An 18,337-nucleotide genomic window follows, 5' to 3' on the forward strand; every position below is an offset into this window, starting at 1 on the left:
AAATTTTTGCAGTCAGGTTCAGTTTATCCTTTTAAATAATATTTCATGTTTATCCTTTAAAATTATATTCTCTTCCTAAAAACTTCAATATGTTTAGAGTAAATAATATAAACCTCCATTGACAGAGTATCTATATTGTAATTCTGCTTACATATTTGGTAGTAAGCTGAAATTACTATTATAAAAAAGCAATGCCATGCAACATCTCTGTGAGATGAAAGAAGCTGCAGTTCTCTCTTACATTAGTTTCACTTGGACCCAGAGGTCTCAAAGTATGACAAGCTAAGTTATTTCAACACAATGTGAGGATGTTCTGAGCAAGCACAGGGCACTGATCTCACAATGTGAATAAAAGATCTGTAATGGCTGGAGCATCCTCTCTTGATGATGTCAGCGTTATTTTACACAGCACCTCCTCATTGCTGTCTTCCCTTTTCCCCCAAAAACTCCTCTCCTCTTTCACGAACTTCTCCTGCTGCTTCCTCACCCCTCCTATACCAAGTTCTGCTGCTTCCTCCTTCCTCCTTATTGTCCATACTTCTTGTGGTGCTATTTTTTTATCCTCTCCTTTTCCCTAGCCTCTTCTCCTCCTCAGAGCACTCTGGGGGTGATAAGCCCGAAGCAACACTGAAAGAGGAAGAAGCGTCATGAGTGGCTCAACACCTACGAGTTATCTTCAGACAGAGAGGCTGCTGGTATTTCTCCAGACTCCATTGCTACCATGTGCCCACACAAGTGGAAGGTTCAGGCAGTGTCTGCATCAGCATGGATCTGACAGACATACTAAGGGCTGTCCTGCACTCCTTAACAAAGCTGAGGGACCTTTCTGCTTGTTTATATGCTCCTTCATTTTGACGTGATCAGTATCTTTTTGCTGACTAAGCTATTACAGTTCTTCAGTTTGACCACCAATGTGCCAGCATCCTCTGTGGTAAATAAAACATAAATATTGTACATGGATATACCTACATAAACTACTGGGCTGTTTATTTTTCTGCAAAGCAGTATTACAGAGCAGGTTCATCCAGCATGCTGATGCACAACAGATAAATTCAGCTATAATTTCACCGATTATAGGACTGAATTACAACGTAATGTTTCGAGCACAGGGCAGCATATCACATTATGGTAATTCCAGTCTTGTCTCTGATGCTGCCATGTGTATTCTCTGCAGTAGGTTCCTCACATGATATCAATCAGCAAGTAACAGGTTTAAAAGAAGCAAAAAGCAGCACTTTTTCCACAAGATATAAATTGACAGTAGAATTGATTCCTATTAGAATTTATGGACACAAAATTCTAGATGGATAAAAAACCACATTAGATACAAACATGGAAAAAAAATCCACTCGTGTCTATTAAATACAAAGTCATCATCTGTGGCTCAAGAACTTCCTAAACCTGCCTTGCTGGAAGCATCTTTGAAGGAAAGAGAAGGACATACTATGTGTGTCCTTTTTGATGAAGCCTTTCTGTTGACATTTGTCACTAGACAGACAGACTTGGGGTTTGATCCAGTGCACCTGTTCTCATGCTCTAAGTGGTTCATGTTTGGAAATCATGGTTGTTCACTTATTTTTTTAATTGGTAGAGTTTTAGTGGTAGGTGTCTGATGCTGATCTGCTCTTCAAGAGATACAAAGCATTAACCAGCCTACACGGTGGAAATTTTCTTAAACTTGGGATGATTTTGTAACTGTTCAGCTTGTCAGACAATCTGATAAATCTCATTTCAAGGTCTTTTCATTCTTTGTGGGACAGAAACAATTGAGCTAGCTAGAGTCACATGACTTGTATAAAAGAAGAAGAAGAAAAAATAATTATCAGAGTCAGCATGAAAAGAAACCCAGTGAAATTTAACCATCAAAGCAGAAGGATTCAAAACATTTTAAAGCATTAGTACATCAATGAACAAAAAAGCCAACAGTCAAAGCAAAAGCCAGTCAGATTATTTCAGGTTTCCATTCATGATTCCACTTGCTCTAAATATCTCTCAATTCTCTCAGGGAAAGAGAGATTACCGGCACGCATGGGTGGAACTGTGGAGAGGGGCTCTATGCATAGGTTTTGCTGTATTTAACACACTGGTGACACACTTCCCTAGCACATAATGAGAGCATGTCAGAAAGATGCCCATCTTCCTGAAAGGTTAATAATCTTTGCATGCTATCACTGCTCAAACATAAACAACCCCAGAATCTACAGCACAGGCAGTGGGGAAAAGCTTTCCCCAAAAATGGCTATGCACATAGAGATCACATGAAAATAAAAGGCCTCCATTTTGGACCAGGAAGAAGCCGCTGACAGTTACTTATCAATGTAAAAGTTTGATTTTAGTTAATTTGAATTAATGGTAAATAATGGGGTTAAAAGAAAAAGCTTGGAAAATTAAGCTTATGGCAGCTATTTTGACATTTTGTTGAACCCATCTCCTGCAGAAGTTTTCATCTCATTTCACTTCAGCAGTCTGTGTGGACCTCACAAAGACCAACTTCTATCTGTTTCCCAGAATCCATTTCTCTCTTGGTGAATACTGACTGCTGAGAACACTTAACATTAAAACACCAGACAGTACTGGAAACATTCAAAATATTGACCCTAATCCTCTGAGACACTCAATAAACTGATTAAAGAGCATTCCCAAGAGACCCAGAAGTTCTTATATAAATCAGTCACTAACATCTCTCCATATGACACAATATTTTTTTTCTGCTTTTTCCCTCTACACAGGAAAATACTCTATGGTTCCCTTATTTTCAGATTCTAAATTGCAATCCCTTCATTACCTGTGCTATCAGGCAACCCTCTTCTTGTTCTATTACATTCACAATAAAACATCCAAGTATCAGTTGAATTATTTGTTCCTGTGTCTGCCTTGTCTCATTAGAATAAATACACCACACAGAGTTTGTCTTAAACACTGTATTCATATTTTCATTTTCATATTTACAGCAAGGTAACAACTTATGCATAGGTTATAGCATTTTATCTTCAAATTTCAGTGAGTATTACAAATTGTGTTTTTAGTTACTGGTCAATGACTAGCTGCATGACCTTGGGCAAGTGACAACTTACCTGTCAGATAGCCTTCAGAAAGTAAATTAACTGCTGAGTGTCCCTGTTTGTCATATCTCTGAAATGATCGTAAGACAAATAAATTTCTCATTTGAGATCAAAAGACTATTGATAGCTCCTCCTGTGCCTTGGAAAATTCAGTTGTGAAACAGGTGTACTACTGTGAACTGGAGTTTATTTCTGTGAAAAACATAGACACCTTTGAAAGTGAAGTGTTATTAGTACGGAATGTGACCAGGTGTCCAGGCAATGTACACACTGCATTTAGAGCCTCATGTTACCATTACCTTAATGGCTAAATCACAGTGTTCGCTGGCAGTAGTGAGTTGCTCAATATGTCTGTCCACCTCTGCCACTGACAAACTGCAGCTGCTTTTCTTCCTCCCACAGACGACATTTTCCAGACCTGTCAGCACTCTTTGCAGTTCGGAATTCAAGTCACTACAGTTATCTAAAAAGAAAGCAAAACAAAACAGATATTGCAACAATCAGTGAACCAGTGAAAAACAACAAACTCTAACACAGGAAATACCTGCTGCAGAACAGTTAGGACTGATACTGTTCAAGGAATGTCCTTGCAATCTGCTACTTTTTCCTCACCAACCTATAGGTTTAAGTACCACAACCAGACCATCTTAAATCACAAGTTACCTCCCACCTGACAAGTAACACTCTACTGATCTGAAGCATCCATTCTTTCTTCAAAAACATCTGTTTCCAAAGGACAACATTTTAAGACATCACATGCTCACATACTATGCCATTTTTTTTTTACTATTCTTTTTTGCCATTCAGGGCCTGTTATCCTGGTTTTATTACCCTCAAAGGTCTTACTTGGTGAATGCAATGTTCTTTCTGCCTAGTACATTTATTGACATTATGACTTCACATTTTTCAGAGGAATTTTTGTGGTTGTACTTTGGCAGTGCCCGATTTAAAAAATCCTGGTGTTTACAGAAATTATCCCTACTGAGTATCTTAGTGCCTGTGTTTCATTTTTATAGCTATTTCTTCTCCAAATGCAACTGCAGAATATTCAGGGATCATAACAGCACACCTTATTCTTTGCTATGTTCCATATTAAAATGGTATTAGCAGCATATGCAACAATGCTATTTTTATCATAAAATGTGGCAGATAATCACTTCCTTTTCTGTACTTAAGCAAAGCTCTTCTAGTGGCCTGGGCACTGCCGCAGAGTCCTGTGCTCCTGTGAAGACACTTATACATTATTATACATTATTTTTGTTTTTCATAGCTGTGGGATCTTATAGGGGACTAAAGTGGTGTGGCATTGACCCTCTAACTAACCCAACAGACATGAGGCACCAGATTATTGCAGACTGCCTTGAAATCTCTCTATGCAAGAGAAGACTGAAAGTTGTTGGATGAAGGAACGAGATGATCAGAAAGTTAAAAACTATATACTTGTTACCACAAACCTACCACCACAGCCTAAAGCACATAAACACGAACCTTTTGCTGACCAAAAGGAAGAGTTAAGAATGATGTCACAGTATTGTATGAAAAGTTCGAATGGACAACACATACCAAACCATACTCTTGAAATCCTCCTCACTAGTTCCTGACTACCAGTCACTCATCTCTTGTGATAATACTGAAAATCCCATTATAGTAACACTCACTTATAAGCATCATATACCATGCAGTATGCTTAATTGTAAAAGCCTCTATTTTGTTTGCTTGAATTTATTTGTTTCCGTAACATCTTCATTAACACAAATTTTGTCCGTATAAACAGCCTTCACTACCTTGTATGCTGAGTTTTGCTCCTTCAGTAACAGAAAATCAGTTCAACCCAATCACAAGCTCTGCAAGACATACTGGAGAGCATTAATTGTTTTAGCTCTTGGTGTTTATTGCCTGTAGCAACAGAGCAGCATATTCACATGCATTAGTGTATCATCACATACTACTGCTTTCAGTAAGTCACTGATGTTTATTCCATTAGGACAGTAAGAAAGGTCATGCATATGGTTATTGGCTCATGATTTTTAATCCTTATCATACCTTTATCTAGAAGGATTAAAAAATACAGAAATATTTGTGTATCTATACATATGGATTGGATTCATATATATACAGATGGGAACAAAGGATTTATTTCTATGGGAATAAATCCCAGAAAAACAGAATCTATGTATAGAAGGAAAAATTGGAAAAAATGCAAGAATCCCCAGAGCTAACATTCTTATTTTTTCCATTTCTATACTTAATTCTATTGCCATGTGTACCACTGTTAGCAGAAGCTTAAATGGGTAACTTGCTGTGAATGTACACAAACCCTACTTCAGCTCCACTCCCTGATGAAAAAAATCAAAGTCCTAATCCCAAAATAAATGCTGAAAATTTTGAATTTTTTTTTTGCTAAAAGAAGAGGGAGAAAAAAAAGAAACCTAAAGGAAAAGTAATTCTCATGTTAGAATCTGTTCAAGTAAGAATATAAAAGATCTACTGAAAGTTCTTGATTCCATACAACACTCGATTAAGTACACTTTGAATTCTGCATGTCAGAAACTTTGTAATTACATTATTATTAATATTGTTCTATCAATGTTTCTAGAAACTAAAGACACTGAAAAAAACTGTGCTATGGCAGGTCTTGCATTTATAAACAAATACAGCTCTAGAGCTGGTGTATGAATTTAATTTATTCACAGAAAATCTCTTTTAAATGGCTGCTTACAATATCAACATGGTTTCTACACTATTAAACCCCACTTGAGAGCAATGAATACCATCCCTAAATCCAGTCTACTCTCAGGTCCATTCCTCTAGAAGGCACTACACTGAAAATAACAGTACAAAGGTCTCAGTAATGAAGTTCCATACAAGTGGAAACTGTTTTAATACAGTTTCTTATGTATTAAAAAACAAATAGCACATGTTGCATTATAACCATCAAAAGCCTCGAGCAGAGTTAACAGCTTAAGATATGAGGATCACTTGTTCTGCACCAGGCCTAAAATCTGCTATTTTGTTTATGTCCTAAAACACTGATCATGCACACCATCACCCACAGAAGCTCCCAGGCACCCAGCTAGTTTATCTAGGGAAGAAAATGAATACCAGTTCTTTGGTTCTAAATATGAATTAAGAGAAACAGTAATCTAAAGATAATTCTAGATAATTCAGTCATAGTGTAGATTACACCAGTCCTCTGATATTCTACAGCTATAGTCCTCAGTAATTCAACCCAAACACTTAAAACATTATCATAGTGAAGGCTTAGTATCTGCTGATGCTTATACTGCAAACTTTAGTAATTATTCTATACTCTAAGGTTCTTCAAATGATCAAGAATTGTACTTGGATGACAAAACAGATGAAATTCTGAAGAAAAGATGCCTGCTCTTAGTCCTTAGCCTGAAAAAGGTATTTACAGGCTGTCTGGAGGTGCCTCCTCCTTGCACTTACCTGAACAGCTTGTGTCAGATTTAGCCCTGTCTAAATCAATTCCATAGAATCAGAATGGTTTGGGTTGGGAGAGACCTTAAGGATTTCCAGTTCAAACCCCCCTGCACAGGCAGGAACACCTATCACTAGACAAGGTTGCTCAGAGCCCCACCTAACTTGGCCTCCAACACTTCCAGGGATGGGGTATCCACAACTTCTCTGGGCAATTTGTGCCAAAGTCTCACCACCTTCACAGCAAAAAATATCATACTTTTTAAAGTCTCTCTATTTCAAAAAGTGTAGACATCCTTCATAACTAGGCTATAAAACAACTGGATAGACAGTTCCAATCCCCACACCCTCTCCCCAAACTTTTACCCTGTCTGCAATTCTTTTCTAGTCTGATTACTCGACATGTAAGGTATGTGAAGAGATTTCCAGCGCCCTGTCCTCCACCCTCTTTCCCAAAAGTCATGAACTCTCCTGAACAATCATTCCATTTCAGACTCCATAGCTATTCTACATCAAGGCTCAGAGGTTACTTAACATACAAATAAAAAATTCTGGACTTCAGCATTTGTTGTGATTAACATAGCATAGATTCATTTGTTTCCTTACCAAACATTTGGATTTACACTTCAAAGGCTATGATATCTTTCTGCTGCAAGAAGGCATAATGTCTACTATGAAGCGTTGACTCACCCATGTCTGCAGTGACCACGATGGACTGATTCTCTGGTACTGAAACAGAATTCTGGTCCATGCTGCGTGAGTCTTCGTTAACCTCGTGCTGGCTTTGGCTGAGCTCTGACCGCAGCTCTGAATACTCATCTTCCTCCCTGGAGAGAGCAAAGGCAGAAACAAAATCCTCTGAGGAAATACATATTCTATGACACTTATTTCAGGCCTGCAAGCTGAGCCACAGAATACAGTCCACACAAGTGTTTTTTGTATAGTCAGGAGGGAAGGGCTTATACCCTTTACAGCAAAGCAACTGTGCTGTGCCCCTAACACCCACTTGCTGCAGCCAGTGTCTGGTTTCCATTTCTTTATTCCCAGGTGCATTATTACTCCAGACCACTGTACATGGCAACAATGGGTGGAACTGATCACAAGCCAGGATGTGTGTGAGAAGGACATACACTGCTCTGCAATAACACCACAAAGGACAATTCTTAATCAGCACAAGTGGCTTTTGATCCTAAAGTACATTAGCAATAACCAATTTTGGTCTCTTTCTCAGTTTGAGGATGCCATTGCCTTGTGTGCAAAGCAAGCATGCACATGCCTGCCTAAGTCTATCACAATGCTCTTGGGGAGAGGTACATTTTCCATTTGTTCTCCTAAAAGGTAGAAAACAGGTGTGCACTGAACTACTGGAATTAATGAAAAATAAGAAGTCTCAGTTACCTAGGTTTTAACATATTTGTCAAGCTGGTTCTTCTAAAATAACTGAGGACACAGAATACTTCAGCTTAAGCTAATAAGCTTAAAAAACTAGGGCTTTTCCCTCCTATCTCCATACAAAGAGTTTAAAGCACTGGGAAAGAAGATAAGCAAATGAATAACAGCTTTGCCTGAGAACATTTGTAAACATTTTTTCTTTCTATCCACTTGCTGATTGAACTCAAAGTTTTAGGGTTTTTTACTTCCATAGTGACTGTTTTCACATTAAAGTATATATTTAAAAAATGGGAAAAACACCAGCTTATCCAGGTGCAGAGCCCCTCTGATGAGTAAGCAAACAATGTCATTTTGTTACACACTAAATCAAAGGCAGAGATTAATTTTGCTGCAGATTCAGCAGAAAATTTTGAAATGGAAACAGTCTGGATTTGGAAGCAGTAAGAAATAGCAAGGAGCTATGTGGAAAGGGCACCTGTAATGTCAAGTCTTCTGTGAATATGGTACATGGTGATGAGTGTTTCTTGCAGAAATACTGCAGGAGGTATGTCTGAATTCACCATGCAAAACAGCAGAGAAGATGGCCCATACATACAGGGAACAATGACAGAAGTACAGGCTGCTCTCAGTGTAGCAGGGGTGACAATTTATGAACCAGGTCAACTCCAAAAAGTAATTTCAGCTTGCTTGCCAAGCAGAGTTTCTCAATGTACCTAGATGTAATTTCTACAGGAACTATTATGCTCTTCTACCCCTTAAATTTGCTTCAGTGCAAAGAAAGTATGATTTTATCAGAAGCACTTAGTGACTATCACTAAACAAAAATGCAGGTCAGTTGGTTAAAACTGAGTTTCAGAGCAAAGAAATGTCTTTAAGGTACCATGCAATAAATGTTTAAAAAAGTGTGAGAACTAAATAATGAATAGCAGGAACTAAAACTGTAATGAAGACATGTAAGTGTGAGCTAATGTTCCAAGAACTCTTTTATTATTAGCCAGCCAGAGCACAAGCCAGTAGTAATTAGCTTTAGACAAAAACAATTACCAAGCACTCCAATAACTGCATTTTTTTTATCTGAAGGAAATTAACTTTTTCTTTATGAAATTTTTAAAACCTGAATTACTTCTATGAATGGACAAGAGGATATATTGACCATAAAACAATGACACACAGTATAACAACTTCTCACCACTCTTCTTTTGGCTCTTGTTGCACAGACTTACTGTTTGAAATCCAACACAGCTTCATCTAGCTAACACTAGTACTGTTTTAATCAGTTTAAACACTCCCTGTATCTTGGGGCACTTTCTGAATGAACTAATGCTTCTAAGATCTGGCCAGAAAGATCAGACATCTATTTTTGGTAAACCAACAGCAAGGTCAATCAGTCTCCCCACTACCAGTCTCACAGGGGGCAGACTGAGGGCTGAAAACTCAAACAGGAATTTGATAGCAGTGAGGTATCACAATATACAAATTCTGCCTTTAAAACTGAAGCTGGCAGTAACAGAAGATACTGATTGAGACTCCCCTTTCCCCAAAACAGGATTAGAACCCTGCAGTGACATTGCAAATGCAAGGGATGCTGACTAGACAAGGATCTCCTGCCACACCACCTAGAAGGTGACTTTACAACTTCTGTGTTGCTACCATCATCTAGAGCCCGGCTGGAGAATGCAGATACTTGATCTCCTGATGGTTACCACTTGCTGAAATGTCATGGGGAGCTGAGAGATCAAGCTGTTCTAAACATAGAGCAGCCTGGGATCAATGTTGGACTAAAAAAGTGTGTTTTACAGGTACATCTGCACTCACTGCTTTCCTCATGTTGGGATGCAACTAAGAATCACAACTGCTGCACAGACACTGGGAAAAATTTCATCCAATAGTGAGTGAAATGACACACTTTTCAGCATCATTGCACACCACTGACGAATCCTGCTAGGACACTAGCAAATGTGCATTCTCTTCATGGCTGCAAACAGTGCACAGCTTAACATTTTAGGTGCTAGCTTTTTTTCAACAATCATTTTATTTGAACAAGTATTTTTAAAGAATTCTAAGACTCACACACAGAAAATACTACAGGTGTATGTGCACTGCAACACAGAGATTGACTGCTCCCTAGGCACACACACAAGGTCCCTCTGAACTAGTTCACTCATGAACAAATAGTGACACACTTGAGACAACATGGGAATTAATCACTGAAGGCAGGTGGGGCTGGGCATTGTATGCTGAAGCCAACACGAGGGCACCCACACTGCCATGTGAATTGAATCCAAGTAGCTTCCACCTAGCACATATTTAGAAACTAGAATCAGACCTCCAGGTCATTGTGTAAGTATGACTAGAAGTGCCACGGATTATTTATTGCAATTCTGTCATCTTTTGACTATCCTCCTTCCTCATTAACTCCAACACAACCTACTTTCTGAATATATTTCAGATTTAAAGCTGCAAGTCTGAACAGATGGTTTTACAGCAATAGGTTACAAGCTCCGTGACAGCTGTTTCAAATAATCCTTAGCAAGCACCAACTGAGTGTATTTCTGTTTTGTATTGTTAAAGTTGCTTACTATTTTTAGAGTTGCACAGATATACCCAAAGAGCCACTGGTTTAGAACTAAGAGCAATTTGATCTTCTTTTTCTTTTAATGAACTTCAATTTAATATCTAAGAAAGACTGTCAGTCATGGGCTGAAATTGTTTCTGCACAACTAAGTTACAGATAATTTTGAGAGCCAAATACATGATTAAGAAAAAAAATATTTGAGTTTGAACAAATCAATGGCAATCCTAAAAGCTTCTGAAGTCAGGAATGTTTACTTTTAACATAGACTTAATTCCCTTTTAGTAAACAATAATGTAATTTGTAAATCTTTTCTGTGCTTCAGGGTTATATGGTGTATCAATTATGTTCAAGTATTTGCGACATGACTCCACAATTGGGAAGATTCAATGGTTGGTTTAGTTGTCTTCCGACTTGTACACACTTGGAGACAAAATAGGAGTGGTATACACCTTGTCAAAGGACAGAGAAGCCCATGACACTCCACAATGACAAAAAATATTGCCTTCTACAAAATGAAGCAGCAGAAACAGGAGTAGCACTGCCACCAGCCTCCAACTGACATGCTAACAAGAACCCCAAGCTATAGCAACACTCAGTGAAGGCTGTTCATTCTAAAAGATGACATAATGTGCTCTGCACAATCACCATAGGCTCTTCTGCCCAAAAGTCTTGTAGAGCTTGACAGAAGCCTGTGACTCAAGTTTTACAAGCAAAATACCAACCACCTCCTCCCAACCTCTTCCTAGTAATGTAGACAAGAAACAGTGAGACTGCCTTACAATGATATTTTCCCAAGAAAAAACAGAGCCAAGGTTTATGTGTCCAGACTGCTCAAAAAAAAAAAAAAAGAAAGCCTCCTCATTTCTTTAGTGTCTTTTTGTTCCAAATTGCTACCTGCTTGAGCTGGTGGTGAGTATAATCTGCACTGTCACACATTAAGAACTAGGGAAGTAAGAAGCACAGTGTGAATGTAGGGAACTCCTTATTAACCTTTTTATGTGAAGTGGCATGCACTTCCCACCAAGGTTGGGTCTGATGTCTCACTTCCCCGTGTGTGCCACAGCTGACTTGTTTATTGACATAGTTGAACATTCACAGCATCCACCCCATTCCCATATTTTGTAATTGAACATCACTTGGCATTTACCTTGCCTCAGGGACTCCAAACAATTTTTGCGGATTCTATGTAATATTTTTATTAAATGTCATAGAGTTTTTCTGCTGTCCAAGAAAAAAAAAAACAAATCAATGCAGCTCTCATGCTTCTCAGATTTTCCTTTTTAATCAGTCTTTTCAACTGTCAGAGCTTTACTAGATGGGCAGCCAGTACCATGCTGAAACAAGACAACTTGACACATGACGAATGGGAAGTTTGTCTGAAGAGGCATCATGCATGAATGAAGAGGGAGTCACAGGGACTTTTTCAAAGAAGTACTACCAGTTTAGAAAATACTTACCTGAAACATCTCATAATGATCATTGCTAGTTATGATCATCTCAGAGCTGTTAGTATTTATCTACTTCAGTAACATTAACATAATGTGATTCTATTACTGCTTTTATAGTGGTAGATATGGATGATGGTACTGTCCCTTCATTTGTGGTACACCAAACCTTTTTTCTTTTCCTATATAAATATTTTCAAGAAAGGCTAAGTGAGTAGCTGTAACAACATTACCTTATGGTAGTTGAAACATTTACAAGGAAGAAAAAAATGAAACAGTTACCAAAAACTTGCAGCTAATAGGCAAGGAAAACTAAAAATTCACTGCATGGGTAGAGCTACCTACGAAAGTCTCAAACCTAACCTGACGTTCTCCAGAAAATCCAGATTCTAGTAGCTCAGTTTGATTCTCACAAGCCAAGCTTTAAGAAAATCCTTCCTTGTTCAAGTCCAGCTTTCTCTAAGCTGGGAATAATGGGTAGAAGTGGGGAAAAATAATGTTTTCCTGGAAAGTTTATTTTAATACAGTAATAAGTAATGACCTAGTGTAATACCCCAAGCTTTGCTGCTCCAAGGACAAGCAACAACACCATTTGTACTGTTGTATATTGTCACAAATATCAGTACAAATAGATTAAAAACCTACTGAAACTCATTTGAGCCATATTTCTCACTGGAAGTGATTTGGTTTAGGTGATCTATAGGATGCTACAAAATAAAGTTAAAAAGCAGAAATGCAGGCTGGATGGCTACATCTTCCTTTACCCACTACTGTGACCAATTATCTGGTACTCTAGCATGTACGTTACACTAAAAGAATATTTAGATAGCACAGCGTAGCTCTTTGCAGTGCTCGTTAGGCTTTGCAAAGTGTTACTCTGAGAGAATGTAGCACTTTTGAACCTCAGGATAATACTCTGCAGAACACGTATCTTAATTATGGGCAGCTACTCACTACCAGTCATAACACGCCCAAGTACTTTAAAGTCATCATCAAATTATATCTGGAGTACAATTCACACCACATTTTACACCCTTCTTGCATCGGCCCAGAGTTTCCAGGAAGTTGCTGTACCTTATTATTGTTCCCTGTAGCCGATTAATTTTCTTATTTAATTCAGCAATGATACTGTGCAGCTCTGTGATTTGTTCCTCGTAGCGTAGTGTTGTTCTCTCCTGCACATCTTCGTGCTCTCTCATTAGGTGGGATTGTTCACTCTAAAGCAGAGAAGTAAGGAACAGAAAAGGTCTTATGAATAACTGCACAGAGATCAGATACAACACAAAAGTGCACATGAGTAATGGTTTTCTTTCCAAAGTAACACTGCCTTAGCAAAAGAAAAGGACAGATGCAAAATAGTGACAGGTACACAAAGGTATGCAATTACAAGATTTTAGGAGCTGGAAGACTACACAGTGTACTTTTTTTTTTTTCCTAAGGGGGAGAAGTTGCCCTTCCTACTTGAACAAAAAACATCATTTGCAGCTCAAAATAGTTATAAATAAGATCTTGTCTTTGGATCCATAACGTTCATGATTCATCATGAATCTTCAACGATCTTCCCAATGTGGTCTGAATTTGAAAAACAGAAAACACATTATTATAAAGAAAAGTAGCCACACTTCAAAGTTATGACTTCTCCTCTAGTATGAGTATCTGTTTTTATTAGTCTTTGACGTTAATATAGCATGTTTTTATTATTTCAGTCTTCTACAATAAAATGCTTATTATTTGTACAATTAAAAGGCTACACTGGCTGCTTGTTTTTTATACATATCACAAAGTCTTGGTTTTTCTTTCCAACAGAATTTTAAATACAGCCTCTCTGGCTTATTCTTTGTGCCAGCAAGCACTGTACTTCAATTACAGCAAACAATTTACAATCCAACAGTTCATGCAGACTGAAGTTATGCTTAGTAGTGGCTGGAAAGAGCAAGACTTAATTTTTTGCTTCTGACCCAGTGCAGTAAACATTTAAGCCTCTATGTCCCTAAAACTGTCAATAAAAGATTATCAAAGGTAAAATCCTGGTAGCATTCTAAAGGCTACAATTTAGAGTAACGCATGAGGTCCTCTAACATCTATACTTGTTTTTTTCAATTCAAGACAACATTCTATGCAGAGGGAACTCCCTCACCCCTTTGTATCATAAATAATAAAATTATACCCAAACAAGCATGGATACCAGAATTTTCATAGCTTGCCCTCGTATTTTTTGGCAACTAACACTCACAGCTTGAGAACACCACCTACATAAAAGGCGGATTGAAAAGGAAAATTTACACTGAGCTTCAGTAACATTTTCCTTTCAAATAGCATTTATTTAAATATTTTTTAGTTCCAGGAATATGCACGTTGCAACGTAGCCGAGACCTTAGTGCATCCTTCCACGGACTACAACAAAATTGTTTCTTACAACAGCTGGAGTCTAAAGCACTTTCACCTACACTAACACAAACAGACCATACCTTTACACTGAAGAGAAGAGCAAAGGGTCATGTTTTAGGACACTAACAATGTTAACTTGGCTTTTAAGACTGGCATGGCTCTCCATGTATACTATGACTACTGTAGGATCACTTCACAACTTAACTCTCCTGTTTCCGTATCTTTAGATCATATCTGGCTCAAGAATGACCGTGGTTTTCAAAGTGAAGAAATAACACAGAAAAAAATGTTTTTAAAAGCCTTAGAACAGATTTAAATGAAATAAAGACTTACTTATTGTGCCTTTCTGTCCTGGTTTGAGCCAGGATGAAGCCAATTTTCTTTTTACCAATATATTTTTTCTTTCAGAAAACTCTTTCCTAGCAGCAAGTTTTCCAGCTAGTGAACTGATAACACTGAAATGTTCATATTACTGCTGAGACACCAATGTCACTTTGCTCTACTTGTTGAACCTGCAGCCTCAGATGCTAAGGGAGCAGAAGAGTTTTATCTGCAGCCCTCCTGTAGAGAGGAGTGGAGTAGACAGACAGTAAAATTGACTGAAGTCTTCCATTCCAGCTATCGACATAAGCTTGGTGTAAGATCAGGGACTAGGGCAGTCAATTCCTTCCTGCTTCTTCTTTCCTTCTCTTCCGTCCATGGCTGGTGTCCAGGCAGAACTCCATCAATCCATCACCACTGATCCCCAGGCCCGTGCATCCCTGACCCTCATCACTCCCCCTCAGCTCCCATCTGCTCTGCCGCTCTCTCCAGCAGCTCCAGGACATTTCAGAACTGCTCACAGCTCAGGAGATGCCATGGGAGTTGCTGGGGGTGGGGGGAAGCAAGAGGCTTTTGCACATTCCTGAACACATTTGTATATATTTGTACATATTTTCTTTTATCTTTAGTATTTAATTAAGCTGTGTAGTTTAGTTTTCAATCTAGAAAGTCTCTCTCTTCAATTCTCTCTTTCCCTCCCTACCTGGATGGGAGGGAGAGGGGATCAAGACCATTGTTGTCTCTGGTTTAATTGCCAATCCTGAGTCAAACCGTGACAATTTCTAACCCTAAATTTCTTCTGACACACATTAATACCCACAAACACCACCTAAACATCATCCAGATCAATTATGTGCACTGTTATGCTTTTTTTTCTTTTAAACAAAAAGGATGTTTCAGATAGAGTACATTATTATTATTTTCAGACAATAAATAAAAACACTCACAACAATTTCTTGTCTTTCTAAGCTGTGCACTGAAAAGCAGAATTTGTGTATCTTGACTGAATATATATATGAGACTTTTGCCAGCGGAACTCAGCCACACTGCCAGATACGCTCTGTCTTTTCTCCAGACATTTCTCATTGACTATTTTTCAGGATAACCCACATTTCATGACAGACAGGTTTTGTGAATAACGAGCGGTCTGGCAATATAAGACAACAGCTTCGCATCAGAGTTTTTAAAAGGGCTCTTGGGTTATCTTGGGCAAAAGTAACTGCAAAAGGCAGAAAGGAAACCTCTCTGAAAGACAGGACATGATACTATAAAGGACTGCTGTGCCCTGAAGGGGGGTTACAGTTAAGTCTCCTAAGTTCTGGTCAGCCATGACAAGTCTCAACTAAAAACGGCAAGAGCATGAAAAAAAAAAAAAAAAGAAAAAGAAAAGGAAAAAAAAAAAGGAATATAATTCCGTATGAATCCCAAAACGAAGCACGGGAAAATTCCTCTGGTATACAGGACTGCTCCTCATTATGGCACATTCATCTCAAAGCTTAAAAGGCAAAAGAAACAAATGCATGTTTCTGAGATACTAAACTTGTCCATCATCCGCTTCAGTGTCTGTATCCCCAGAGTCTCAGAACAATCATCTGCCACCAGTTCCTATTTATTTCCAAACTGTACACATTCAGTTCTTGCAATATTGGCTTCTCAGTCATATAAACTTTTTAAGATAAATATCTTACACTCTTTTCCTTATCCGTCTTCCAGCCTCATAGTTAAGTTCTGATTTAAACCATTAAGAGCTCTAATTCTCTGAGAAAGCAAACACTGGGATAATCCACTGAGAGGCTACAAAACATGAGCAATTGGTGAGAAGTTTCCAGCACAGTTGTCAGTGGAAATGACCCCTGGCTGGCTTTTGGTACAAACTAAAAAGGTTATTTCAATTATAGTATTAATTAACAATGACTGGAAACACCTTTGTCTGACCCCTTGATGCTGGGAAACAACAAAAGCAAGAAGAATATGCGGGAGAAGGATGATAAGAGAAAATATTTTACCTCAAGGATATTGTCTCAACATAGGATTCCTGTCTGTTCAATCAGACGACAGAAAAAAACCACCAGCAGCAGTGCTAAGGAGGAGATCCCCCAGTGCCTCAGGCCCTACAGAGACAAACCCTGGCTATGGCATTCTTCACCAAGAGTACAAGTCATCACCTGAATGAGCTACAATGATAAACCTGTCTAACAGGCTCACAGGAGTAAAAAACCACTTTGCTCAACTAATACAGTATTTTAATTTGAGAGGAGTGGCAGATTTTGAAGCAGCAATCCACTAATCTAATTTTAAGCATAAACACAAGTCCATCGTGCCAAAGATTCAATCATAAAAAATGCATGGTCAGAATTATTTGGTAGCATATCTGTGTATTCATAACATGGACTAATCTGTGCAAGAGAAGGACATCACACAACTGAACAAGTAATTTCAACATTCATCTAAACACGATGATTTCTATTTTAAGTTACTTTGTTAAATGAGAAACTAAAGCCTTCCTGTGAATTTCACATGTTCTTACATGCCTACAGAGTGCTGGTTTTATTCTTACACTGAAATTCTGTTCTCTCTTTGTCCCTCCATATATTCTGAATAACCAAAAGGATGGTAAAGAATTATTACTGCAGACTTACTGCTGTGTGATACAGGGTCCAAATGATGCAGCACAGTCTTTGTTACCCTGTGACTAGAGCTATTAGGAAATTTCAAAATTAGAAGGACAAAGCAGTAAGAATGAGAGAGCAGGACTGCCTTGTGAAAGAAGATGAAATTATAAAATGTAATAAGTAAAATGTCTGTTCTTGTTGTATTTGCTGAAATTTTTAATGTTATTAAATCCCATGTTTTATCATAAAACTGCAAAACTCACAGTCACAGGATGTAGGACATGTCAAGAATGTAGATGGATTAGATAGAAGATTAGATAAACCCATGGAGGATAGGACCATAGAGGACTATTAAACGTGATGCAGACTTCTGCTCACAGATGTTGGCAGAAAGATGGGCGAGTATGAAGGAGAATAACTTTCTGTATGGATTTCTTATGCTCTCCATTCCGACCCGTTATTTATCATTATCAAAGTCAGGATACTGTGCCAGACAGAGCTAGTAAAAAGCACTACTTTTCTTCTCATGACCAAAGAAAGATTTTTTGGAAGAAGACTTCAGCAGTGTTTGACCAGTATTTTACAGCAAATTTGATTCAAGAGATCACTTGAATGCCAAATTGCATGCTGATACAAAGAAAGAGCCAAGGAGATCTGCTGTCCTACTGAAATAATAGATGGATGTAGGCAAATACTATACTAGGTCTCCATAGACTGCATTTTTGGAAATAAGCATGACATAACCAGTAATCAATGACATCCCTTAACAAAATTGTAAGCAGGGCTATCCAACTATCTTTCTTCACCATTTGTCATCTATTACTTGAATTGTGGTTCCCCAAATCAACTCCCTTCTGCAAATCACTAATCTTTTCTTCCAAAGCCTCTCACATGCATTATGAAAGGATGGGAAAGGTATTACCAAACGTGCGTTAAAAGCTATTTGTTCCAGAGAGGACTTCCTATGCCAGCTGAAACGGAACATGCACTGCCTTTGTAAGTACAGTCCAGATGCAGAACAGAGATTTAATGCTGACACACTAGCATCTGAATATGGTTATGCAGAACCTCTAACATCTCTTATTTAATTTATGCCTTCCG

At 38.2% G+C, this 18,337-nt stretch overlaps 1 protein-coding gene across 4 annotated transcripts in view; it reads right to left on the minus strand.

Moving 5' to 3' along the window:
- The window catches only part of MCC (MCC regulator of WNT signaling pathway), a 211,012-nt gene that overhangs the window by 54,110 nt on the left and 138,565 nt on the right, over positions 1 to 18,337 (minus strand). For all 4 annotated transcript variants that reach the window (XM_051641985.1, XM_051641981.1, XM_051641982.1 and 1 more), the window contains 3 exons: positions 12,990 to 13,132; positions 7,194 to 7,330; positions 3,362 to 3,525 (listed from right to left, as the gene is read on the minus strand). In XM_051641985.1, coding sequence (XP_051497945.1) covers positions 3,362 to 3,525; positions 7,194 to 7,330; positions 12,990 to 13,132 — 444 coding nt within the window. The remainder of the gene's footprint in view (positions 1 to 3,361; positions 3,526 to 7,193; positions 7,331 to 12,989; positions 13,133 to 18,337) is intronic.

This window comes from Apus apus, chromosome Z, assembly GCF_020740795.1.
Source record: "Apus apus isolate bApuApu2 chromosome Z, bApuApu2.pri.cur, whole genome shotgun sequence".
Classification (NCBI taxonomy): Eukaryota; Metazoa; Chordata; class Aves; order Apodiformes; family Apodidae; genus Apus; species Apus apus.